Here is a 24,497-nt window from a genome sequence, read left to right as displayed (position 1 = left end):
TGGGACTGCGGACCGCTATGTGTGTGCATGTGTGTGTGTGTGTATGCGTGTGTGACGGTGGGTAAATTTGAGAAGAGGGACAACTCTGAGCGCCCGTTTTGTTATGTTTTCCTCGATCTGCTTTTCTAATTGGAATCGCTGATGTACATGAACGAGGTGCACCGATGCGGGACTGCCTTTTTTTTCTCTCTCAGGCAATGTACTGCGTGACAGAGCACCCATCTTATTGTTTTTTTTGTTTTTCAGAATTCAGTGTGGCTCTTTGCCTGCGGAATCCAGACAGCTCCCGCCATTCACCTGGAAATGCCGAAGGACTATGGGCGATGCCAAAGTCAGGCACCGCTGACATGGGAGGGTTGGAGGGTCTTATCGCTACTGATGTTTTTGGGGTGAAGTCCTGGATGTCGTGGTGGCAGTGAGGATGCCTGCGCCTTTCTATATGATGGACGAAGTGGCACTGTGACTCGAACATACCTCAGTCGGACTTTGCTCTCTACTGGTGTGGAAGGCGTGAGTGACCCAGAGGAATGCACCACGTGGTTGTCGGCATGGTGGAAACGGCTCTCAGGCAGCTTGCGGAGCGGGGTTGGGCAGAGCGTGAGCCTGAGACTGTGCTTCAATGTCTGTGTCGGCACATTGCTGTAACGCGGGTCTAGGGCTGCTTGGTGCCCCACGATGTGTATGTGACAGTCCGTGGTAGAGATGGACTGGCCTCCTGTTCTACGGCGGAGAAGGACAATGTGGCGAAACCAAAAAACACTGCGAGCTGCTGGGTGGTTTCTCATGTGGCGGTGTGCGGTGTGAAGGCAGATCTCTTATGGCTGCCGCAACACCGATTCGCCTTTTTCTTGGCAAGTTTTATCCTTTGTGATCTTTTCGTCTTCATTAGAGGAGGGAAGCTTATGATCATCAGATTGGCAGTCGTGTGGTCTCTCGGAAGCACTACACCTCCTCCGCTGAGGAACTCTCCGACCAAACAACACCCACACAGATGCGCGAAAAATTCACTCTCATCCGTGTAGAAATATGACTCCTGTGCGCTGTTCTCTGCGTGGAAGTGCAGCGTCAAGCAGTGCAACTGAGTGGAGCGACTAGAAGGAGAAGGAAAAGGCTGAACTCCTTCGTCTTTCCCTCGTTTTTTTTCCCTCTTGTCATGTGCCCCCTTCCTTGTCCTTTCTTTGGTTCCCCGTTATCCCACTCCAACAGGACGCAAAGGCATTTCTCAATGCAAACGGTCTGCGCCACCGCTTCAGTGTTAGATGCACTTTCCTTAGTTCCCTTAAATCCAGCACCTTCTTTCTCTCAAGCCTGCTCATTCACTCGGAAGATGAACCTCTTACTCTAACCCAGGGTCGACTGCTACTTCAAGCTCTTCACCATGCGAACAGGACTGCCTAGGCCCGTATACACGCGGCCGACCCCGCGGAAGAGGTGGTACAGAGGAGTGCCATGAACGACATCGATTGCGCAGTCGATCTCTGGACTGCTAACACGCACCAGTGCCCATGAGAAGCGCTGTTAGCTTTACCGCTAGGAGGGGGTTATGCCTGCGTGGTTTCCGCTTCACACCCGTATGGGAACAAACGGGGAACCGTGTCCGGTGTGTGGCTTCATTTAGGGCAACCTGCGAGCGTCGACCCCAGTCACTGCCTGCGGTTTGATTTTGCGACTTGCTCACCGCACGTGAGGGGGTGGAGGACCATCGGAGAATGTTACCTTGTCCCCTTGTTGCCGCACGCTGGACACGGTGAGGGGTGAGAAGCCGAAGTATCTCGTATATATTGTGCTTTCCTGGATGAAGGAAATGAGCTTCCATGGACCAACCATGCTTCCCCGACAAGGAACTGCCCTTGCCGATGGGGGGTAGGACCTCTTGCCTTATCCTCTTGGGTACAGAAAGCGTGAGGGTGTGATTCTCCTGCCTCTTTTTGCTCTTTCCGAAGCGATCGGAGGCGAACAGGGGTGTGGTGTGTCCGCGGACAACGTTGCATGCCAAGTCCGTCAGAGGCATCACCGCCGGCTGCTGCCCCGGGAGCGGTCAGGGGTAGACTCAAGAACAATATGGGTCTCAAGCAAGCTTCCTTGTTGGAATTTCTCGTCACTGCTGAGCGGAACCGTAACCAACTTCCACGCGTTCTTTCGATAGTAAGACACGGGTTTGCTAGAGTAGCTTATCCTATGTTATACTGGTCGTGAGCAGTTGGCTAGATCCGCACCTCATTCGCGTTGCTTGGAACGGTCGTAAGCATCCCACAGGGAGTTTCTATCACTGGAGGCCGACACACGCCCTCTGTGCTCCGTGTCTGTCTGTGCCGCAGGGGTGATATCAAGGACAACGCGCACTCGCTGCATGTTGACTTCGCCAGCGTCTTCGTCGGTGACCGTGTTGTGCGCTCAGGCTACGTGCGGGGGGTGGGGGGGGGGAACCGCATCGCGCTTACGCTCGAGGTGGTGGTGTTGCCCGTTTTCTGCGAGGAGCTGCGAGAGAGAAGGTGCACTTTGCGAGTGGCGCGTTATATTTCTGCCACTCCGGCGACCGCCCTGTGAAGCTCCGGCACATTGGCAGCTGTGATTCGAAGGGACCGCAGGATGAAACGGCGGCCGATGCTGGGGTCTCTCTGGCACCGCTTCCAGTGTCCGGCAATGGGGTGCACCCCCGCACGCAGAATCCAATGCTGCTTCACAACGTTGGCGTACCGGCAACTGATATCCTCAACTTTCGTATACGTGGCTGTCCGTCAGATCAGTACGAGGCGTCTGTTCTCCGCCGTGAGATTCGCAAGGCGTACGTTGGCCTTCACGGCATTGCCGTGTCGTGCGCTCTCCTCTTGACTGTGCGAAGCGGTTCCATCGCAGATGACTATCGGAGCCGCGACACCTTTCGAAGTGATGTGGGTGTGCGACAGCTCTTGAGGTGTTGTGTGGTGTCCATGGCGTGGGGTCACATGCTACACCATCATCTCCCTGACAAGCCACTGACCAGCTTCGACGACGTTTACTCGTAGCCTCGCTCCGATGGGTGAATAGTGGGTGTGTGTGGAGGGGAGAGGGAAGCTAGTGTGCGCACTTGTAATGTACAGGTGAGGTCGCAAAATGGGCACTGCTGAGCCCATGTCACCGCTGCTGCACGCTTCAAACCACTCTTGTAGAACAGTGGACTAAGGACATCTTTTTGGACTTTCTCAGTAGCGCATGCCAACGCCCCCCCCCCTCCTCTCTACACAGCGATGCAGAGAGGGTCAGCGGTCTTTGTCTACCTGCAAGCTAGCCGACATTCCCCTCCTTCCCCCAAATCTGCACGAGCGCATCATTCGTTGATTCTTCTCATTTTTTTCTTCTCCCAGCCGCTTCGTTTATTTGCTCTCTGTTGTTCCGTTTTACATCTGTCGTATTTCTGGTGGGGGCACCTGCCGCCCCCCTTTTCTCATCGCTCGGTTTGCGTTCGCTGGTTTTGGCTTTCCGTTCTTCTCTTTGGTGAGAAGGGGGCTGCTGCCCAGCCACATCAGCCTGCTGAAGTTTCTGGCTGAATAGTTTCTTCTGCTTTGCAATCACCATTGTTGTCCCTCCTTTTTTTGTTGCTGGATGTGTGGGTGCATATCTGGTCTCCCGAGTTGAACGAGGACACCGAGGCGGCAAGGGGAGGAACGGAGAGGGGGGCGTGGGGCCTTCTCCTGCATGAGTCTTTTTCTCCTCCACCCCTTCCTTGCTGCTTGGGGCTTTCATGGTTTTGCTGCTGCTGCGATTCTTGTCACTCCTCCCTCCTCTGCTTTACCATTGTTTGGGTGAATGCGGGGCCTTTTTCGTTCGAACACCTGCGGTGACCTTCCTTTCACCGAGCCCTCCACCCCTCCTCCACAGCGAAGCAAATTTTGAATACTGTGGCACCACTGGACACAAAGAAATGAAAAAGTTTGGCTCGAGTTTGATGCAGCTGCGTGTGTTTGTCTGTGCGAGTGTACGGACAAACACCGCGGTATATGGCGTGAAACCACAGCGAAGGACGAGAAAAAAAAACAAGAATGTGTCATGTAGAGCTTTCTGAGTGAATGCGAATTGCACAAGTCCTTCCCGTAGTGCGTCTCTTGCTCTTCAGTAGCTGCAAAAGGCCGCTAACAACATTTTGCCGCTTCGCTCCCTCAGTTAGGGAAAAGGAACTCTTCACCCTGAACTCACCGCTGGCGTCTCTCTGTACATCTTTCGCGAGGGGGCATATCGATGTTTGCGGGTTCGCTGGTTTCAAATAACGCTTCCTTCTGTTTCTTGATCCCCCGCACTTTCTTTTTCCACGAGTACGCATTATCATCTACGCACACCCGCTTCGAGAGAAGCCAAGCACATCCACAGGCTTCTGCGAGGAGCTTAAAGATAAACAACTACCCGACGCTCCAGGATGCAGGGGGAGGTTGACGCCACCACCTTTTCCCTCCGGCCGGATCACCAGCACAAGTTTCGCCCGAATGAGCTGAAGCCGATTGCAAAGTCGGTGCTCGAGAGCCGCCTGGAGGACCAGGAGTACAACGCCGATGAGATGCAGAACATCAGCAAGGAAATAGCCGACACCGTACGCGATAAGATTCGCTCGAAGAACCTGGAGCGCTACAAAATTATTGTGCACTGTATGATAGGTGAGCAGCGTGGCGAGGGTATGCGAACGGGGTGCAAGATGTTCTGGGACTCCGACACAGACAATTATTTTGAGGAGGTGTACGTGAGCAAGCACCTGTTTGCGACGGTGACAGTGTTCGGTGTCTACCAATACTGAGTTGGCGCATCCACGTTTTGTTGTTCGTCCGTGCACAGGTGGGCCGAGTTGGATGAAATCAACGAATCGTATGCTCTACAAACAGGCGGGGTGAAGAGAAGGAAAGAGTCAATGGTCAGAACGAAAAAAATCGTTGCGATTGGCATTGATGCTAGGCACCTCTTTGATTCCCTTCAAACTCCGTGTCATCATGTACATAGCAGGGGCACTACTCAGTACGGCTTTGACGAATGTGCAGCACAAGAGCCGCCAGGACCTCAAACGGAGTCTTGTCGTTCACTGACCCGGCGCTACGGTCGCTTTTTCTTAGAAATAGCCAAGGCCAGAGAGAATCGGCACAGAGAACTACGGGGTGCGAGTCCTGCTCTCCTTCCCTCCAATTTATGAACGCAGAAGAGGGCAGTGCTCGAATGTATTGAGGTCAAATTTGTTCTTCGTTCAAATGCGCTACTGGTCTATGTGTTGTTGATAGTTCAGGCAGGGAGTGTATTGTTGATCCGTTTGGTTGAAAAAAGGCGACACCTAGCGATGGTTTTCAGCGTTGAGGGAACCCTTCTCCGGCGTATTCACTACACTGCCTCTGCTGCCGCATCACTGTTCAATTGCAACATGGCGTGGACGCTCCCCCCTCCTCATGCGTACCGAACACCTGCACACTGGTCGTTACTTCCCTCGTCTTTACGCTCTGCTCTCTACTCGTCTCCAACGTGTTAATGATGGACTGCCGCCTGTCACGCCAAACGGTTGTTATCTCGATATTTTCGTGTGTTTTTATCTCTTCTTTTTCCCTCAAATTGACTGGTTTCACCGCTGAAGGGGCAACTCAGTCTTCTGTCCAGCGTGTTTTTTTTCTTCCGCTCTGTGTGTGTGTGTGACCTCTCTCTCCCACACTGTAGGACGTCATCTCGTGATGCGCTTCGCAGGGACTTCATCGATCGACAAGGCGACGTTTCGCCGTTTGTGGACCTCGTTGCCCTATGAACAGCTGGAGAGGAGCTTCTGGGTGGCGCTAGAGGCCTTCTGTGAGCCGTTCCTGGACTCGAACTCCCCTTTAAATAGCCCAACCTTCTTTTCTGTACCCCAGACGGGCCGCATCGTGCAGAAAGACCTCCCTCTTGTGAATGAGGACATTGTGAGGGCGTGCAATGAGCTGCGTCCCCTCTATACTACCTTCACTCTGTGGAACCCGCTGGCGCTGGCGGCGCTGCTCAAGACACCGATCGAAGTGGTGACAACGCAACTGCTGCTCGCTGTGCAGCAGTCGTGGATGTCCGTGTACTTTGTGATCTGCTGCCGGTCGTGTGGCTGTGATATTGCACACTTCCACTCTGTCAACGATATTCCCTTTATTGGCACGTTTCACTCGACAAACGCGTTTCGCTGTCCGATGTGCACTGATCGTACTGAGGTAAAGGAGCTGCGCGATGTCGCCGTGTTTTTCCAGCTGCAGCGGCTACCAGCGCTCTTTCGCCGCCAGCACTACCGACTGTACTACACCAAAGAGGCAGATGAGCGACGTCTGGAGTCCATTTTCTGCCCTGGGCAAGCCGGCTTTGCATTCACGGCGCACCTGCCAAAGGGACGCTACCTCCTGTCGGCGCCGTTTTGCGGCGCATTCGTTGAGATCTCGGTGGACCTCTCCGCGGAAGTCATGGGAGCGAAGGACCCCTATCTGTCTCACATTGTTGACTTGAAGACCTACATTCGCTCCCAGAACAGCACTGCAGATCCTTTCGGGCGCCCCATCAAGCGACGCAGCACCATCCGCCACGTCCTGCCGCGGCGCGGCATCACCAGTGCTGGCACGGTCAGTAGCGATGGTCTTGGTGGTGGTGGAGCGCAACGTCTGTCCATCGCATGCGGCTCACGGTTTTCTATGTCGGATACCATCCATTCCGAGGACGTTGTCAAATCCATCACTGGGTTTGGGTCCGAGGACGTCGAAGAGATGCCGCCGATTTCGGTGATCAGCCTCAAACACGGCAAGGTGCAGTTCCGCATCTACAATTCAACCCCTCATAGTGGTTTTGTTGACCTGTTTGTCGCTCTTGACACACGCACCGAGTTCTCTGCCAACCCGTACCCACAACTCTTCCATGTTCCACATTTCATGCACTGCCTTCCGCGTGGGCTGCGCTCCTCATTTCTCACTCGCTGCATTCCGAGACCGCCGTCAACGACGCCGACGACTGGCGCGTATGTGCGCCATCAGTTCGTCTTGAGCGGCGAGCAGGCCGACGATCCGAACATTATTTCAGTGCTGCGCGAGGTGCACCGCTACTCTCTGGAGGACCACTACGGCCTGCTCATCGGCGTCGGCGACGGTGGTACCTCTTTTGAGAGTACCTTTCTCTCCACCACGGCTGCCCTGGCTAGCAGCATATGCTTTTTCCAGCGCGTGCTAACGCGCCTAGGCGAGACGGTGGCGCTTGCCATGCGGTGCAGCGTCACCGAGGGTCCGCTGAAGATCGCCGCCTACCAAGGGCAGTACAACGACGCTCATAATACCCGTTCAAGCTACCCAGATGCACAATTTGTCGGCGCAGTCGTCTACGCGAGCAACCACCCACCCATTTCGGGCCCGTACTTGTACTGCACAGAGGTTGAGCCACCCACAGCCGTAGTCGCTGCGACCACCGACGATGAAACGGGCAAAGAGGTTGTGACGCGGCGGGTGGGTGTCCTGGACAAGTACCGCAGTCCTGCGTGGCTGCACGATGAGAACAGCTCTTACTACGACAACATCAATTCCCGCGACAACCACGCCCCTAACAAGATGTCCGTCAGTAAGGCTACGCAGCAGGAGGTGCAGTGTCTTATTCGATTTGAGGTGCGCTATGTATCCTCGACGATCGACTGCGACACTGGCACGTGCTTACGCCGCACTTCGGTCTGCCCTCAATTGCCGCTCAAGGAAAACGGCAGCGGCTCAACAGACAACATTTTTCCTTACTTCTTGGAGTTCTTGCGCGAGCACTTTGAGGGGACGTCTCTGAAGGAGGAGCCCCACGCGCTCGTGGTGCAGATACCGCTGCCCATGATCTACGCTTCCCTGCAGATGTCCACCATTTTAGACAAGAAGGCCTACACCAAGGAGCAGCTGGGTCCCTTCTGACAAAGAAATAGGGTGACACTCACACACACACACACAGTCCATGGACTTCTCTGCCCGTCGGGGCGTAAGGGGTATTTTTAAACCGATTCCTCCGTTTAGGGTGGAGTATGGAAATCGTGGTGCGCCGGTGGTGACGTGAGCACATTGGTGCGGGAAGCTCACGGGAACTTTTGCGTGTAGACGCGAGAAGAGGACGAGCACCAATGCACTTCATTTTGACGGTTCAGGGTCAGCCAAGGCCAGCGCATCTTTCTCCTTCACGATGCACTCGCCTGTGTGTATCTCGGTGTGGTTTCCGTCGTTTTTTTTTTCCTTCTTTCCCTCTCTTCTCCTTCATGTACACTAAACTCCAGAACACACAGGCTACTGGAACTCTTTGGTGCGCTTTGTTCTTGTTGAGCGCCACCTTCCATTCCTTTTACCCTTGGGGCTGAGGAGGGGAGGGGGAGGAGTGGAGGACCCAATTGCACGGCACCCGTAAACATCGCCCTTCAGCAAAAGCAAAAAAAAGGTGTTTCACCCGTCTATGAGTCTGTGCATCTCTTATTCTCTCTTCTGCTGCTGTTTATGTGCGTGTTGTGTGCTCGGCGCTGAAAAAGGAGGCTGCCTCACTGTTAGCGCAGCCGCGGCAGTGTTCTGGCTCGTGTGCACGTGCTACAGAACGCCAGCGAGCGAACCCTCCCTCCGCGTCTTTATGCACTCCCCCCTCCCCTCGAGGAGAGAGAGCGGATCCTTCGGGACCCTGTATTGCCCCTTTTTTCTTGTTCTCGCGTTCTTGGACGAAGAGCGTGAGGGAGGGGAGGGGAGGGGAGGTGCCGAGCCTTTCTTTGCCACAATGTTTTTGCTTTACTAGAACGGTACTATTCAGGCTCTCTACACTCTAAACAACAGCCTCAGACCCCTCATCTCACGCCCTCTTTTTGTGTTTTTATTTTCTCTTCACCACATCGTCGGCCGCATTGCTCACCGTTATCCACTTACGTCTACTGCTCGCTCTCTCGCATCACATCGCACAAAGTATCGACTTGTTGAAACTTGGAGAGCACAGAAGGAGTTACCGGTGGGTGGTCATGAGGCGATATGCCCATTCTCTACCTCGAATTGCCCTGGAGGACCAGCACATCAACCCCTTCACCCTAGTGAAGGCATCGACGCTATGCACAGCTCACCATTTCCAGTCCTCCATTGGCGATCGGCGCACCGTCGCCCGGATAAGCAAGTCTGCGTACCGTCATCCACTTGCGCCCAAGGATCCATCGCAGCGCAACGTCACGATACCCGTGAGCGCTAGCCGCAGGGCGGCTTCTGCGTCCTCCCCATCGTCCTCAGCGGTCCTTTCGGCAGACGATCTCAAGAAAAAGGCCCAGAAAGCGTTGCTGCTTCAAATGCAACAAGAGGTGCTCTGGGAGGGAACGGTGATTGACAACGTGAATCACAAGCTCGTACAGCACTTTGTGAAGCTTAGCACCAACGAGAGGTACCGGCAAGCACGGCACATGCTCGTCGTCGGTGGTCAGGCGATGATTGAGGAGCTGTGCCGAGCCGGGTACCGGCCACACCACCTGATGGTGGAGTGTAGAAAGCCAATCCCGGAGTCCTTTCGCGATTGCCAGACCACTGACGTCGTGTTTGTGGCCCAGTCTGTCTCGGCCTCCGTCGCGTCCGGACTAGACGGCTACGTTGGTGATTTTGAGATCCCAACGCCGCCGATGAGGGAGCAGCTCATCGCAAATCATCAGCGGCTTAACCGTGTGCTTGTCCTTGACAACGTCAATGACCCTGGCGTGTTCGGAACGCTACTCCGCACTGCCTCGGGGTATCAGTACGACGCCATCATCGCGACGAATCACTGCGCTGACCTATACGATCATCGCGTCGTTCGCGCTGCTCGTGGCGCGCACTTTCAAACCGCCGTGCCTATCTACACGTTGAAAGAGGAAGACGGCGATGACGTGTATGGACTGCTGAATCACATTGTGGAGCGCAACAACCTTCTGCCGCTTTGCTACGCCGCACAGGCAGACACTACTGACCTCGATGGTGGGGGCGTGAACACGCACTCAGGGTTTGTCGCCGCACCGGAGACACCTGTGGGATGCGTTTTTCGGTCTAGCGTGGTGGGAGCGGCAGCCGTGCCTATTCCGGCGCCGCGGCAGCGGGAGTCCTTCGGTGCCGCATCGTCGTCGTACCGCCTCGCCGGCGCATCGCAGGTGAGAGAGGCGTCGCTTTCCGACTTCTGCCTTGATCACTTCACACGCCCCTCCAGCGCCGAGGATGACGCGAAGAGCGGCTACATTCTCTTTGCCGGCCCGAACCACAAGCGCAACATGCTGCGCCGCCTGGCAACAAGGTTGTCGCGGCCAAACACGCGACTGCTCCTCGACAGTCTTCCTTCGCCGAGCGACACGCCCACCGATTTGCTGATTTCTATGTCTGTCGTGCTCTACGCTCTTCGCCCGCGTGGCAACTGGGATTACCTGCCGGCGGAGAAAAAGGAGGAGCACTCCACGCTAGCCTTGCAGGCAAAACATGCCTCGGTGGACATTGGCGTCAACCGGCTGCGCGTCAGCGCTGCTGATATTAACCTCGATGAGGCAGAGCAGCGAGAGCAAGCGCACCAGGCAAATGAGCTCATGCGCTGGCGGCGTCTTGCACGCCGCCGCGGCAGCGACTATGACCATTGGATGGAAATGGAGCAGCGCCGAGTGCAGAGGATGGTGAAACGTGAGAGCCAACGTCGTGTCGCACCGTGGATGTCGACACGTAATCTCAAGGAAAAGTCGATGCCGGACTGGGTGCCGAACATTATTGATGAATACCGCCAGTCTCTGGATCGCGACGCACTGACGCACGAGCGCGACATCAGCACCAACTACCAACGGCCACCGAGATGAGCCCTGTGGAAAAAAAATCTTTTTTTTAGTTGTGCCAGTGTCCACTCGCGATCCTCTTCATGGTTGTTCGCTCCTTTTTAGCTGCTCTTTCGATGCCTGCTGGCCAGCAGACAACTCATCACACTTGTACCCGCATCCGCAGCGATATGCACGTGCGCACATGTGAGACTGCACCCTCTCTCACATCCCGCGTTACCCTTCTTTCTTTTTCTCTGGGGTTCTAACGTAATGCTACAGCTGCAGAAGAAACACACCCACGCACCCAGTAATGAAGTCATGCGGTTGAGAATCTTCTCTTCCGTGGCTACTCTCCCGCACCCTTCATCACACAAACGAAAGCGCTGGGGTAGACAAGCGGCTCCGCAGGATCTGTCTTGCCCCTCTTGTGCTGAAAGGCTCTCACAGCTCAGAGCGATGTAATGGCCACCCTATGCATGTGTCTCGCTCTCTGTTACCTGTCGTACTTCTTCTGCTCCGTCATCATGGTCTCATTCGCCCATCTCGCCTTCCCCGCTGGACACCGCGGACGTCGGTCTGCTTCCCTTCGCTGTTTTCAGAGGGTGGGCCGCCTGCGATGTTCTCTAATTTACCTGTCAGATGCGGAATTCACAGGGCATGAGCTACGCACATTTTACTTGTTGTTCTCGACAAAGCGGAGGCTTTTGCAGAAGTGAGGGTGGTCTAAACTGCCCTCTCTGACGTTGTGTCTCTCCTTTTTGTGTCTGTTTCTCGGCGACTTTACGGAGATCTTCTGAAGTCGTTATTGGCCTTATTGTGCCTGTACGCATTCTGTCTGAAATAGAGTCATGACGCTGTACTCCATCTACGTGTTCAACCGATATGGAGACACCATCTACAGCAAGCAGTGGAAGCGCACCAGTGCAGTGCAGCACGGCGAGGACGGCCTTGTCGCTGGTTTTATCTACACCCTTCAGCAGATAAGCTCGCAGTTGTCGTCTACTCAGAGCGGTGGGTTACGGGCCGTGCACACGCCTCTGTACAAAGTGCACTACTCTGAGACAATGACGGGCTACCGCGTTGCACTCTTCACTGACAAGACAGTGAGCACGGAGGTCGTGCAAATGACCCTGACTGAGCTGCTGAAGGAGGTGTTTATTCGTACTGTGACAAGGAACCCGTCATATCGACACGAGAAGGGTGGGCTAGTCACCGGGACGGAGTTTGAGGAAGCCATGGAGGCACTCTTCCGCCGCAAAAAGCTGCTTGCGTGAGTAGTGGATGATTCTGGGCCCTGAGGATGTTGGTGGAGCTGTGTGGGTGTACGTTCCGTGCATCCGCGAATTCGGCGATGGCCTCGCGGGAGTGAGTGGCTGTTGTCACAGGTAGGACCATTCCCCAATCTTCCCATCGGTAGCTTCCTCTTGCCCAGACACAAAGTTGGGGAAGGACGAGGAGGTGGTGATGGGACACAAGAGCACCTCATGACATCATTAAGAAAAGCCATGTTTTTTCTCTCGCTCTCTCCTCGCTGATACGGGGTCAGACGCACACCAGCGACCAGAACATAGTACGGTCGTGGCGATTTCTGTGGCTGCAGTGGCATTCGTGCCCATCGCTCTTTGCCATTGGGCTTCCGGTCCAAGATAGTGTGTCCTGTGGGGCTCTCAATTGAGATCCCCACAAAGCGGTCGATGGTGTGTCGTTCGACCTACTGTGGTGTGTCTGTTTTTCACGTGGTTATGTGTTTACTGCTCCTCTCCCCCTCTATTAGCCCACACCCCTACACACTCTTTCTTTCCTTATCCACCGGCGCTTCTCCGTCACATTCACTCAACGTTGCAGCACTTGTCTATGTGAGCGTGGGTGGGTGGATGTGGTTGTGTGCAGATGGAACAGAAGGTGCACGCGCTTGATCTTCCTCCTCCCCCTCAGCTGTTGTCTTGTGTCTGTGTGGCTCGCAGACAGGCGCTGATCTTTACCAGATTCTGTTCTGCTGTTCGGGTGCTCTCCGCCGTTTGCGGTGTCATGAGCGCCGTGCTTGTCGACACCTGTGGTCGCGAGCACCGGCTGGAAAGGGCTGTGGTGGCTGAACCTGGCTCCTACGGCGCACTTTTCGCACGGGCCGCGACGTACCGTGCCCAATGCCTCACCCCTCCAGGCACGAAGGACGTATCACGACGTAGAGAGGCGAGCAGTGGTGAGTCGCACCCCAAGTCATTCGCAAGCGCTGCACTGGTCACCTACATTCCACTGACTACCTCTCTTCAGGACCCGGCCACCACATCTGAAGCAGCCTCGCTGGATCTCGTCCTGCAGAACATCAGGCTTCGCCGGCAAGTGGATCACCCTTTTCTGCGCGCAATGATAGATGCCTTCTACACAGATCAGGTGTTGAGCCCTCCAACCTTGACCAGTGACGGCGCCGACAGCGTCAATGTGAAGACGTGGCCCGGAGCGTCTCTGCCGAGCACACCACCACCACGCGAGAACCACGCGAAAGAGGCAGACAGCGCACAGGACACTGAAGGCCCCACACGGCCGGACGGCCCAACGGCATCCGCGCTGACCCCTTCATCGACGATAGCTGCGCTGGTAGTAGTCGAGGAGTACGTTGAGGGCTGTTCGCTCGCTGACTACGCCGACGCCGTGGCGAAGCGGCATATTAAGAGAAGCAACCGCAAGATGCAGGAGGATGCGGCGGCTATTTCGCGCCAACTCGCTGAGCTCCTGCTCCACGTGCACGCTGTTGGGCATGTCTTGTGCCCCGATATTCCCCTCGACTGCGTCCACTTGGACCTGAAGAAGGGATGCGTGCGCGTTCGGCTCCCTCTCCGTGCTGCGGCTACGCTCGATATAGTGGAGAAGTCGACCGGTGCTGCACTGGCAGTCACCACGACGGTGCCGTGCATGGCGTCTATCGACAACTCAATGAGATCTGTATCCGGCGAAGGAGGATCTTGTGTTTGTGCGCCCGAGATGTGCGAAATGGCGTGCTGGAATGACGGTACATCCGCGCCGTGGGGTGTGCTTCCTTTCTCTGCTGATGTGTGGGCATTGGGACTTCTCATGCTACAGCTGTGCTCCTTAAATCACAAGGACCTCTCCACGGCCACCAATGCTGCTGAGCGCCTTGTCGTCGTGCGCAGTCATCTGCATGAACTTGTTAGTCTGCTTCCGTCAGAGACGGAGAAGGATATGGTCGAGCTCATTCGCAGCTGCCTCGAGTATTCTCCCACGCGGCGCCCGACTCTTGGGATGCTGCTCGAGTCCAGATGCTTTGGGAAGCACCACCCCCTTAGAGTGCGCGAGCCGACCCCAGCTATCATGAGCCTCGCTGAAGCCGTCATGACTGTCAAGAACAACGAAGCCTCACCTTCGTCGATGCAGCCGGTTGCGCGGCACTCGCGAACGATGAACACGACCGACACGAACCTGCCTGGCGTGGTTGCTGACGACACCTTGGTATTCCTATCCCACCAGGTTCTCGCCTGGACGACTCCGCGCAGTTTTCGGGATGCGTTCGTACCGATGGTCGATTCTTCTCTGGGAACAGCTGACCCATGTGCACTGCTAGGCAGCCGTGCATCAAAGGACCCAACTGCCGCAGCCACCACGCAGCCTCGACAAAGTTCACCTCCGTCGTTGGCCGCAGCGACCCAGCAAGCGCTACAAGATATCGCACTTCTGCATGAGCAGTACCACCGAATATGCGTGATGTCAAGTGACCCATCAACTCTAGCCACGCCCTGTGTACAACAGAGCACCTACAAAGCGCTGCGTGACCGTGTACAGCGCACTCGGCAGCTGCCGCGCGACATCACCAGCACTACGACCATTATGGAGGAGCTCACTGAGCACTTTGCCAAACTGGAGCACAGTAACCCGAAGCTGTGCTTTCGTTTTATGGAGCTCCTTTTGGAGGGTTTCACGAACTCTCCGTCGGACGTCGAAGCCCTCATAGAGACCGTTACCCTTGCCGAAGCACTGCTACACGCTTCTTCCATGGATACGTCGGCCGCTGGGGGTGCTCAACCGATCCGAGAAGATGCCTCCCTTAACGATACAACGGGGAACTCGGCGGCTAACGAAAAGGGGTCTGTTTTCAACGTGAACGAAACGCTGCGTATGATGCCCTCCATGCCCGCCCATGTAATTTCCTCTGACAGAGCCGCAAACACCTCCGCTATTCTCTACAACTCGTGGCTACGGAAGCAGCGAAAAAAACACCTAAAAATGGACGGATACTGACCACTGCGGAGGAGTTAACAAGCCTATGTCCTGGGACGCATGTTGGGATGTGTGTGTGTGTGCGTATTTACCCTCTGTGAGATGGTGACGTTGCCTTCCAACTGTACTTTCACTTTTTGTCTTTCTCGGGTGATGCCGTTGGACATATCCGTCTCTTCTGCGACCTCCGTTCTTCTGGGATCAGAAGCGACAAAACCTTTGATGTACACACCGCAGCTTCAGTCGTGATGGTGCGTGTCTTACTGCGTGCCGGTCCATTGGATGTTGTGTGTGCTTCTGCATTCATTTGCTCCTTGCTCTGGTGCGGCTAAACTGCAATACATATTGCCAATGTTCAGTGCGCACCACCCATTTCTTCATTGGTATAGCGCACTTACGTGACCCCGTCTCTCTTCTCTTTCCCCACGTACGCCCACACGCAGAATATATTCCTCCTCTTACTTCGTATCCGTGCCGCAGCCAGGCGCTCTTTCAAAACACTGAGAAGGAGCCGCAAAGGGCCAATTTGCTTCCTCATTCGCTACTTCCTCTCTACAACCATGACGAAACTAGTGCGAAAGCTGAAGCAGATGGCGAAGAAGCGGGCGCACCGCAAGACGGTGCAGAAGCGAAAGGTGGAGCGCGCGCAGCGTGAGCTGGAGCGCCGCAGTGAGCAGCAATCCCAAAAACTGGAGGACGAGGTTGACCGAGAGATGGCGCGACTGAATGGTGAGATAGAGGAAGAAGTCAACGCCCGCGCTGCTGCTAGCAGCCGAGACATAGACAATGATGCGGCAAGAAGCGTTATGGTGAAGCGAGCGATGCGCATTGTCGGCGACCTCATCCTGGACACCCCTGTCAAGAAGAGCAAAAAGCAGATGACACGAAAACAAGCGAGGCGCAGGGAAAAGATGGTCGAGCGTGGGCTGGCGGTGAGCGACAGTCTCTCCAACAAATGGGATCGCAAGAAGCGTTGCGTCAAGATCCGAGCACAAATCCGAAACGAGGACTTGCACAACTGAAAAAGGAGACCGAGGAGAATAAGGGGAGTAACAGTGCCGTGTGTGTGTGTGTATTGCGTAATCAATCTTTCCGCAACGATGTGAATGTGTTTCAGATGTGCCGACGTGCTCTTAAGCACACTGCTCTCACTACTGGTCTTCCACAAGAGCCGGAAACCTTGGTAGGATCGTTGGCAGGTGACACGCTTTCTTGTCGGTAGGAATTTTTGCAGCTTGGTGTAGGCCTCCCTTGCAGTATGCAAGAGGGCGGACGTTGTTAGTTTGGGACGTGAGAGTAATCTTTTCTGGCGCCCATCTTGCTCGCTCAGGATCGTGTAAGGTACTTGTAAGCATTGTACCTCAGCGCAAACTCTTTGGTGCGTGCCCTCCCCCCCTCCTCCGTGAGGCTTGGAGGCCCACAGCGTGTTGTTCGTCGGCAACCAAACCAAACCAACAAAAATACGCTCGCCGAGGACACCCACGATGACTCTGCTAGCTGCAGAGTGGAAGTGGGGGATGCAGTCGATACGAGTACAGAAGTGTATTGCGTAAACGTATGCAAGAGCGCTGCTCATGCAAGAGGCGCTGCCTTCGCTGACTGTTGCGTTGTGACCACGTTAGCTCGCTTTTCACTCGTGTGCTTAGCAGAGTCCCCTATCCATTTCCATCAAGACGGCATATCTGCTATGTCATCCTATCTTCCTCACACGAACCCCTTGCGCTTATTTCTTCCTTCCGTATTCTCTGTGGGGGTAATGTGTGCTTGAACTTGCAGCGCGCCCCTGTGTTGTTGTGGGTTTCACAGACCCTCTTTACCACCTCAGACGGCGGTTGTCCTTCTGCGGTCGCTTCAGCCTGCTGCTCGCGCTGATCACGTGAGGCGCCGATACTTCGCCCCCTGCTCCCTTCCCCCGCCCGCGCGGAGGGAGTGTAACGCTTTGCTGTGAGCTTCATCAGTGCTGTAGCATTGCTCTCACGAGAAGACTCACTCGCACACCCACACAAACGCAATCACAGAGAGGCAGCAGACTCCCTTCCCCAGCACGTTCGACCTTTTTTTTCATACGTGTTTTCCTGCCATTTTGGCACTTTGGGGTCTCGTGGCAGCATCACAGCTCCCGTGCACGGAAGAAGGAGCACGAGCAGCAACGGTACTCTTGCCTGCAGGTCGTGGTGTCGTGCTCACTGTCGTTTTGGGCTTGTGTTTGTGTAGGCGCGAAATTGGTCTGGCACTTGTCTCTGGTGATGGTGGTGTGCTGCACCGCGTGGTGTCGTTCGTGGTTCAGCGTCTCGGTAACTACCCCGGAGAGTGAAGCATCCCTCTCCCTTTCCGCCCTCTCTCTCTCGGTTTTTAAATTTGAGTGCGTACTGCGTTCTCAGATCATCTACGCTGCTCATTTCTCAAACGCGGAGTGCCCCGTGGCAGCAGAGCCGAAAGACCTAATGGATCCTGCATCGCATATTCCAGCGGCTACGTCTCCTCTAGCAGCGGCGACGACCAAGGGATTCGATGAGGAGGACGTCCTCGCCCACCCGGGAGGTGCCCACGTCCCGGCGACCGCGGCGCTCACGATACAGGCGCTCTTCGGACCTATCTTCCAGATAGAGAAGGTGGACCGAGCGGCCGCCAAGGACCCGGGCCTCATTGATACACGCGCCATTCTGGACGACCTCTTTGGTGGTGCCATTCGCGAAGATGACTTACACCTCTTTCAAGAAGAGCGACACGCCGCTGAGATGCTTGCGCGGGAGATGAAAATGAACAAGGATGTTGTAGTGTACGAGGAGGGTGCGCGGTACTTCGGCAGCGCTGGCGCCGACGTGCTGCGCGTCGATCAGCACGCCCCCTTCACGCTCCTGGAAGGTTCGCTGCCGGAGCGCTGGGACGAGAATCGAAAAAGGGCGGCGACTCCGTCCTGGCTGCTGGACATGCCGGTCATCTTTCCGAACCGACAGACGCTGCACGCCGACCCGCGTCCTTGCGACCCGTCTACATGCGCATACTTGGAAAGCAATAAGTTTATGCTCTACACCCCAACGAATGTGATGCGGTGGAGTGTCACTGACAAGGGAACTTCGAGCAATAGCCGTATAGTGCGCTGGAGCGACGGCACCATGACGATGCACGTCGGCAATGACGTTCTGATGCTGCTGCCCTCGCAGGACTCCACACTGAATCTTCTCGGTGAGTCATTGGAGGTGGGCAAGGAGGGGATGGAAATTGAGGCTGTGATTACCTCCACAGTGCCGGCGAAGCATCTCACCGCGCGCCTCGGGGAGGCGGCTTCCATCGAGGTTGCCCTCGCGCAGGAACGCCGCCAGCGCGAGGTGGAGAGCCGCCACCGCAACTTGCCATACACAGACTTTTCTATGCCGCCTATCGACTGGGCTCACCCGCGCAAGGGACGCACCATTCAAGAGGAGTATGTGCGCGAGGAGTACGAAGTGCGCGAGCGGGAGATGAAGCGGCGCATCAAGGACGGCCATCCGATGACACTGGCAGAGCAGCTGCAACTAGAGGCACGGTTGCAGGATCATGTCATAGGCGTTTCGGCGGAGCAGCTGAAGGCAGAGCGTGAGGACCAGCTGCGGGTGGCGGCACTCAAGGCTGCACAGCGTGCGGCGAACCGCGGCCAGAAGCGCAGTCGTCTTGACCGCGACCTCGACCTGCAGGGCGGCATCGATAGCATCCATGACATGAGCGGTGACCCGTTCTTGAGGGACAAGGAAGACGATGAGGGTGACGGCGATGAGGAGGTTAGTGATGCCGACTCATTCGAGCGGCAGTTGGCGGACATGTACGCACGAAACAATGCAACTGAGCCTACGAAAAAGTCTGCCGAGAAGTTTAAATCAGAGCGTAGTGACTCTCGCTACAACGGCTTAGCGGCGGCACTACGGGCATTGTTGACACACGTTCCGATGAATGCCGAGGCGTTTGCCTCCGTGGACGGCACACTCACCTTCATCACGATGAATGACACTCTGGATGAGGTGGTGAAGTCAGAGGTACCGAAAATGCTCGCCGAGGTGGCGGCGGAGCTGCCGACAGTAAACACCCAGCGTGTGAGGGAGGAGCTCGCCGCCCTCTTTCCTGATGAGCTATGAGAGAAACGTGTGGCGAGAGTGGATCTGGCTGTGAGGCAAACGATGCCGAACTCTGGATACCTGTCTCCTTCACATATTCAGCCTCTCTCATGAACTCGATCCCGGGCCATCTTGATTGATTTCCTGTCGACACCTTCTCGTTCTCTCTTCCCAGGCCTCTTTCAGTGGCTGTATCCGTTTCCGAGCGTGCCAACTTCACTTTTTCTTTTTTTTTCTCGCTGCGGTGGGTCCTGTGTATGCCTCATGGGTTCCTGTGCGTCCCCCCATTGCTCTGTCTCCCTCTCTCTCTCCCGCCTCCTGTGTTTCATCTTGTATCAGTGCATTTGTGTTGGCTTTGTTCCCTTGTTTTGTGGAGTGGGGAGGGCTGGCGTGTCTGTCGTTTTTTTTTTTTGCTCCTTCTCTTATTCTTCTGCTGCTCTAACGAAGAAAAGATCGGAAGAAGGGAAAGACGCAGCGCTCTGCTCGCCTCCACTCGGGTCCGCAGCGGTTTCGTGGCAGTCACAGGGAAGGGAAAATGAAACCTGAATGGTGTTGCATCTTCTCTTTTCCCTTTTTTGGTGTTGTGGTGGCTGTTGTGGTTGTGGTTGTTGTGTGTTAATGTTTGTGTTCTTGTCCTCCTCCCCCCCCTCCCCGTCTGACGTGGAGAAAGGAAAAGTGCTGCGCAGACTCCATTAGTATCCGGATCAATTTGTCTTTGTTGTGGCTGCCCCAGCAGTACCCCCAGTCCACACGCTGAGAGTTGTGTTCTTCAGTGGTGTCTGCGTGTCGAGGCGTGATGTACGTCCTCGCATCTCCTTTTGTGTAGGTGTGCACCTTTCGTCGTCGGGTGTCTGAGCAGCTGCAGTGGCTCGACTCTTTCGTTGCCGTGGTTAACCACCTCACTCCCTCTCCTTACCATCTTGCTTCTTGCCCACACTCGCCCACTTTTCGTTCCTGTAGCTTCTAGCCTGTCTACTCCGTCGAGGTGGCCTGCTAAAGGGATGCCGATAGAAAAGAGAGACCCAGACAAGCCCGACCAGCGCGACACGTGAGTGGGCTGGTGGGCAGAGTGGCGCATCCGTGCACATGAAATTTCTTTGTAGGGAACCACAAAGCAGTTTAGCAGCGATTGCACGATGTGTGCCAACACACGTCTAAAAGAGGGAAAGTGCGACAAACTGTGTAACGGTTGACTGAAAGTTTTTTTTTCTTGGGAGGAGGGAGTACAGCGGCAGTCACGCTCGAGGATGCGCGGGATAATGAATGGCTGGCTGCACGTGGTGTTCGGCCTCAGCTCCTCGTCTGCGCCTGGGCTGGACCCACGGTGCTATGTTTCCCAAAGTCGGCGTCTTGCATGATGTGTAAACGGAGCGGAGACTGCAACTTTGGCTGAATCTCTAGAAAAGAGCCTCGTTCCTCTAGAGCCTCTTACCTCAAATATCTTTTCTATGATTTGCTCTCACTATCCCCTCTTTCTACCGCTCTCCGTGTCTTCACGTGTCCTGGTAATCGCGCGGTGTGGGTGGCAGTGACCACGAAGCCCCCAACACCCAGTACCACTGAGGCAGTACCCCCCCCCCCCCAATCCTTAACTGCTTGTCGGTCTTGCGTAATCTTTGCTCATGTGTAACGCTCCGGGACCTCCGCTGAAGAAGCGCAAACCGCAGCCTTTGCCGCAGACAGAGCCACTGCCCATCTACCTCGACTACAACGCCACTACGCCGCTCTGTGAGGAGGCTTGGCAGGAGATTTGTCGCATACATGGAACGTGGGGCAATCCGAGCTCAGCACATCCCTACGGTCTAGCGGCAAAGTATGAGTTGGAAGAAGCACGAAAAAAAGTGCAGGTGGCCCTCAACGCGCTATCATCGGAGTCCATCATCTTCACCTCGGGCGGAACAGAGAGCAACAACCTCGCCATTGCCGGCGGCACGCTCGCCCTTCGGCAGAGGGAGCCCCGGAGACGCTATGTCGTCTCCTCCAACGTGGAGCATCCTGCCGTGGCAGAGGTACTGAGGTATATGAATGGCAGCAACCCAGCGACTAGTGGCACCGCTAGCACCACTGACGGCGCCAAGACAGGATCACAAGCCACAGTGAAGGTGGTGCATGTTGCAGTGAACCCGCAGACTGGCCGACTTGATGCATCGTCGCTGCGGAAGGTCCTGAACGGTCTCCCTGGTGGCCCCACGTGTGTCGCTCTCGTCTCTGTCATGTTTGCGAACAACGAAATTGGAGCCGTCAACGACATCAAAGAGTTGTGCCGCCTAACAAAGGAGCTCTGCGGGGCGGCGTGTCTTTTTCACACAGACGCCGCCCAGTCACTGGGTAAGGTGCCGGTGGATGTGCAGGACACAAACGTGGACTTCCTCTCTGTCTGCGGACACAAATTCTACGGTCCCAAGGGCGTCGGCGCGCTGTACGTCAAACCTGGTGTGGCGGTGCAGAACATCCTCTTCGGCGCAGGCCATGAGCGTGGCATCCGGCCTGGCACGGAGAACGTGCTGCTCGTGGCGGGCATTGCTGAGGCGCTCCGCATCGCGTGCACAAATATTGACCGCTTCTCAGCTGTAATGCGAGACACCCGCGATGAACTTCTGCGAGTGCTGAAAGTGGAGCTGGCAACGCACGACATGGGCCTCGTTGTCAACGGCGATGTCACGGTCGCACTGCCAAACACGCTCAACTGCGCGCTCTTCAAGCGAGTGCCAAACATGAAAACAGGATCGCCTGTCACCTACATATCAGCGCAGCGACTGATTCTCGCCACTGGGGATGAGGTGTGCATATCCACAGGCTCGGCTTGCCACTCGACAATCGATGAGGGAACCGAGATCGTCGTCTCTGATCCGCTCAAGGCAGTTCAGGTAGGTGTGGATCGAGCCATTGGCACTCTGCGTATCTCAACTGGGCGTACCACAACCATGGATGACGTGCGTCGAGCGGGTAAGATTATCGCGCGGCGGGCTGCGCAGCAGTTCGAGGTGGAATAAGAACACCGTCTCCTCCTCCCTCTCCCTCTCTTTCTCTCTCCCACGCCCGCTGTTATTCCTCCTATCTTCCTTCCGCACTTTGGGTAATGCCCTCCCATACAGCAATGATGGCGAGGCGCTAGTTGAGGAAATGCACAGCTCCCAGTGCGCTTCTCGTGGTAATTGCATATCCCACCGCAAAGTAATGAAGGTAATACTTACACTTCCGGGGCTTCAACGACGGAGGCGCTCATTCTCGCGGCGCACAGGCAATAACGTTGTGCATAGAAGCACGAAGTGACTCGCCATTTAAAGGAAGTCGCGGCGCGTATTGCGTTCTTTCCGTGACAAAGAGGTGCGACTGCTCTCATGATGACGACCCTCTTTCTCCTCCCCGCGTCAGAATTTTTGTCTCTTCCGAAGTGTCTGCACGGTTTGATTAATGGCGGAGGGAACCCCAAGCGGAAGAATGCCCCCTCCCTAAACCTCACACTCTCCCTTTCTCTTTCCCACTCCTCTTGGTAGACTCGTGCGTCTGTGTCGCATGTGCTTCGTGTCCTTCTGCGGTATTCCACACAGTCGGCCGAACGCGTGGGAGGTGCTCCAGGTGCCTCCGCCGGCAACGTGGAAGGACGAAGATGATACACCTCACTTGTCTCTTGAAGTACACGAGCTCAAGTTCTACGCCGACTTCTACAAGGAACATCATACATGCTGCTGGCCGCGGCTAGTCCTCGACGCCCACCTCGGGAAATCATCCGAGGAGGTAGCGCACGCTCAGTCCACTAGTACCGCGTCTGAAGACCTCGGGCGGACCTCTCCCGGACCGAGCGGAGCGGCCGAAGACGCTGCCGGGGCTTCTTTGGCGCTCTACGTCAACCATGTAGCTGAGGTTATGGAGCAGTTGTATCGGAGCCAACTGGCGAAGGTGCCTCGCACCGCATATGCGCGTCGCGCGGTGTTTCACCAAGGGGTGCCACCTGTGCTACGCTGCCATGAACACAATGACTCCTTCGTCTACCTAGTAAGTGGTCAGCTCCGACTGTTTCACAGGTGCCGTACAAGGAAGTCGGTGCGTGCTCACCAAGTTGATGAGTGCGAAAGTCGCTGTACGCATGGACCCACTGTTGAAGACGTCGCGCGCGACTTGTTTCCACTTGTGCTCATCATGGCACCTAGAGATGACTGTGCTGCGTACGTCGACGCCGAGCCACCCGTCGCCTCTGCAGCGACGCAATGGCGCACGAAACCTCTTGTCCTAGCCCTTGAGAGGGTAGAGGTCGTGGGCTCACCATCTCTGAATGAAGCTGGGGAGGAGGACCAGGTGTGGTGCGCTGCCTACACACCCTTCACGTGGGTCTGCAACCCGCTGGGGAACCAGAAGGCCTCTGTGCTGGCCAAGTCGCCCGCTGCCATGCGTCGAATGCCGCGGACACAACAGCACGATGCAGTGAAATCCACCTCCTCCAAGGGAACTCCAAGAGCACCTCTCACCTTGCCGGGCGCAGCGGTAGGGGATTCGCTACAGCCCCTGTGCCTCTCTTTCATGGTGTACGCTTCCCAGTATACGTGTGAGGCCGTGCGGAAGCGAGTGGTGCAGTCGTTGGCATCTAGAGACGTCTACAACCTTCATGTTACCAAGAGCATGCGCTTCGGCCTTGGAGGTGCGGACCTTTACAAGCGGACCGTGCTGGGAACAGATGTGGAGGCGCTCTCGCACGCGCGAAGTCGTCGACCTGCCCAGCTGATGCGACTTCTTGACGACCAGCTGGAATGTGTCGTGAACGGGACTTCGAAAGCAGCTGACTCCGAAGAGAAACGGAATATCACCTCAGGCGACGGGGCTACGAGGGAATTCGTGGGGTCTCCACCGTTGAAGCTGCCTCGCCATGAAGCGGATGGCGAGGCTCCGTTAAGAGCGGGTGATGTGAAGTGCCAATTACCTCGCTTAGTGCCCTCGGTGACAACATATCCTATTGCACAGCTCTCTACGCTGAGGCCGATCGTGCGGGAATGGTGCCGACTTCCCAGATCCACTACACTCGCCTCCGTGCTACCCCGACCAACAAGCATCACCTCGCCGCACAGCGGCTGGCCGCTGCGCGTGCGACGCCACTCAAACGAGGGCTCAGCTCACGTTGTGGAGCTGTCTTCACTCGCTACTCTGTGGGATCTAGCGGCGGCACTGCGCAATGTGCCGCCATGAGGCAATTGCGCGCCGCATGCTGCTTGTGCATGTTCTTGGGTGAAGAACAGAGGACTCCTTCCATGTTCACCACCACCCCATCCTCCAAACCCACCACTCCTCCTCTACCCTCCACGTGTATCACTGCTGGTACATTGGCGACTCTGCAAGCCCATTTTCAGAAGCCGAGAATAAGAACTGAGAAAGAATCAACGATGCACTAATGTGGGGGACATCGCCAACGCGTAGAGGGTGCAAACTGGCTGCTTTGAAAAGGAGACTAGAGAGAGAGA

At 55.8% G+C, this 24,497-nt stretch overlaps 9 protein-coding genes across 9 annotated transcripts, besides 2 other annotated features; all 9 read left to right on the top strand.

Annotated features, from left to right (window-relative positions):
- Positions 1-36: part of a repeat region that runs on past the window's edge.
- Positions 37-243: 207 nt separating this feature from the next.
- Positions 244-757: a repeat region.
- Positions 758-4,390: 3,633 nt separating this feature from the next.
- Positions 4,391-4,762, top strand: LPMP_342760 (dynein light chain, putative; the record flags this gene model as incomplete). The annotated part of the gene is made up of 1 exon (XM_010704400.1): positions 4,391-4,762. One exon carries the CDS (start codon positions 4,391-4,393, stop codon positions 4,760-4,762), a length of 372 nt encoding a protein of 123 aa, XP_010702702.1.
- Positions 4,763-5,672: 910 nt separating this feature from the next.
- LPMP_342750 (hypothetical protein) lies at positions 5,673-7,877 on the top strand (the record flags this gene model as incomplete). The annotated part of the gene is made up of 1 exon (XM_010704399.1): positions 5,673-7,877. One exon carries the CDS (start codon positions 5,673-5,675, stop codon positions 7,875-7,877), a length of 2,205 nt encoding a protein of 734 aa, XP_010702701.1.
- A 1,385-nt stretch (positions 7,878-9,262) lies between these two features.
- LPMP_342740 (hypothetical protein) lies at positions 9,263-10,771 on the top strand (the record flags this gene model as incomplete). Its single annotated transcript, XM_010704398.1, has 1 exon — positions 9,263-10,771. The coding sequence occupies one exon, from the start codon at positions 9,263-9,265 to the stop codon at positions 10,769-10,771; it is 1,509 nt and encodes a 502-aa protein (XP_010702700.1).
- An 806-nt stretch (positions 10,772-11,577) lies between these two features.
- On the top strand, positions 11,578-12,003 carry LPMP_342730 (hypothetical protein; the record flags this gene model as incomplete). Its single annotated transcript, XM_010704397.1, has 1 exon — positions 11,578-12,003. One exon carries the CDS (start codon positions 11,578-11,580, stop codon positions 12,001-12,003), a length of 426 nt encoding a protein of 141 aa, XP_010702699.1.
- Positions 12,004-12,757: 754 nt separating this feature from the next.
- LPMP_342720 (protein kinase, putative) lies at positions 12,758-14,980 on the top strand (the record flags this gene model as incomplete). The annotated part of the gene is made up of 1 exon (XM_010704396.1): positions 12,758-14,980. The coding sequence occupies one exon, from the start codon at positions 12,758-12,760 to the stop codon at positions 14,978-14,980; it is 2,223 nt and encodes a 740-aa protein (XP_010702698.1).
- Positions 14,981-15,519: 539 nt separating this feature from the next.
- Positions 15,520-15,981, top strand: LPMP_342710 (hypothetical protein; the record flags this gene model as incomplete). Its single annotated transcript, XM_010704395.1, has 1 exon — positions 15,520-15,981. One exon carries the CDS (start codon positions 15,520-15,522, stop codon positions 15,979-15,981), a length of 462 nt encoding a protein of 153 aa, XP_010702697.1.
- A 1,422-nt stretch (positions 15,982-17,403) lies between these two features.
- Positions 17,404-19,068, top strand: LPMP_342700 (RNA polymerase-associated protein LEO1, putative; the record flags this gene model as incomplete). The annotated part of the gene is made up of 1 exon (XM_010704394.1): positions 17,404-19,068. One exon carries the CDS (start codon positions 17,404-17,406, stop codon positions 19,066-19,068), a length of 1,665 nt encoding a protein of 554 aa, XP_010702696.1.
- A 1,601-nt stretch (positions 19,069-20,669) lies between these two features.
- LPMP_342690 (aminotransferase, putative) lies at positions 20,670-22,040 on the top strand (the record flags this gene model as incomplete). The annotated part of the gene is made up of 1 exon (XM_010704393.1): positions 20,670-22,040. One exon carries the CDS (start codon positions 20,670-20,672, stop codon positions 22,038-22,040), a length of 1,371 nt encoding a protein of 456 aa, XP_010702695.1.
- A 523-nt stretch (positions 22,041-22,563) lies between these two features.
- LPMP_342680 (hypothetical protein) lies at positions 22,564-24,225 on the top strand (the record flags this gene model as incomplete). The annotated part of the gene is made up of 1 exon (XM_010704392.1): positions 22,564-24,225. The coding sequence occupies one exon, from the start codon at positions 22,564-22,566 to the stop codon at positions 24,223-24,225; it is 1,662 nt and encodes a 553-aa protein (XP_010702694.1).
- Positions 24,226-24,497: the final 272 nt, after the last annotated feature.

The sequence above is a fragment of the Leishmania panamensis genome (assembly GCF_000755165.1).
Source record: "Leishmania panamensis strain MHOM/PA/94/PSC-1 chromosome 34 sequence".
Lineage (NCBI taxonomy): Eukaryota > Euglenozoa > Kinetoplastea > Trypanosomatida > Trypanosomatidae > Leishmania > Leishmania panamensis.
This window is presented reverse-complemented; position numbering and strand designations above follow the sequence as displayed.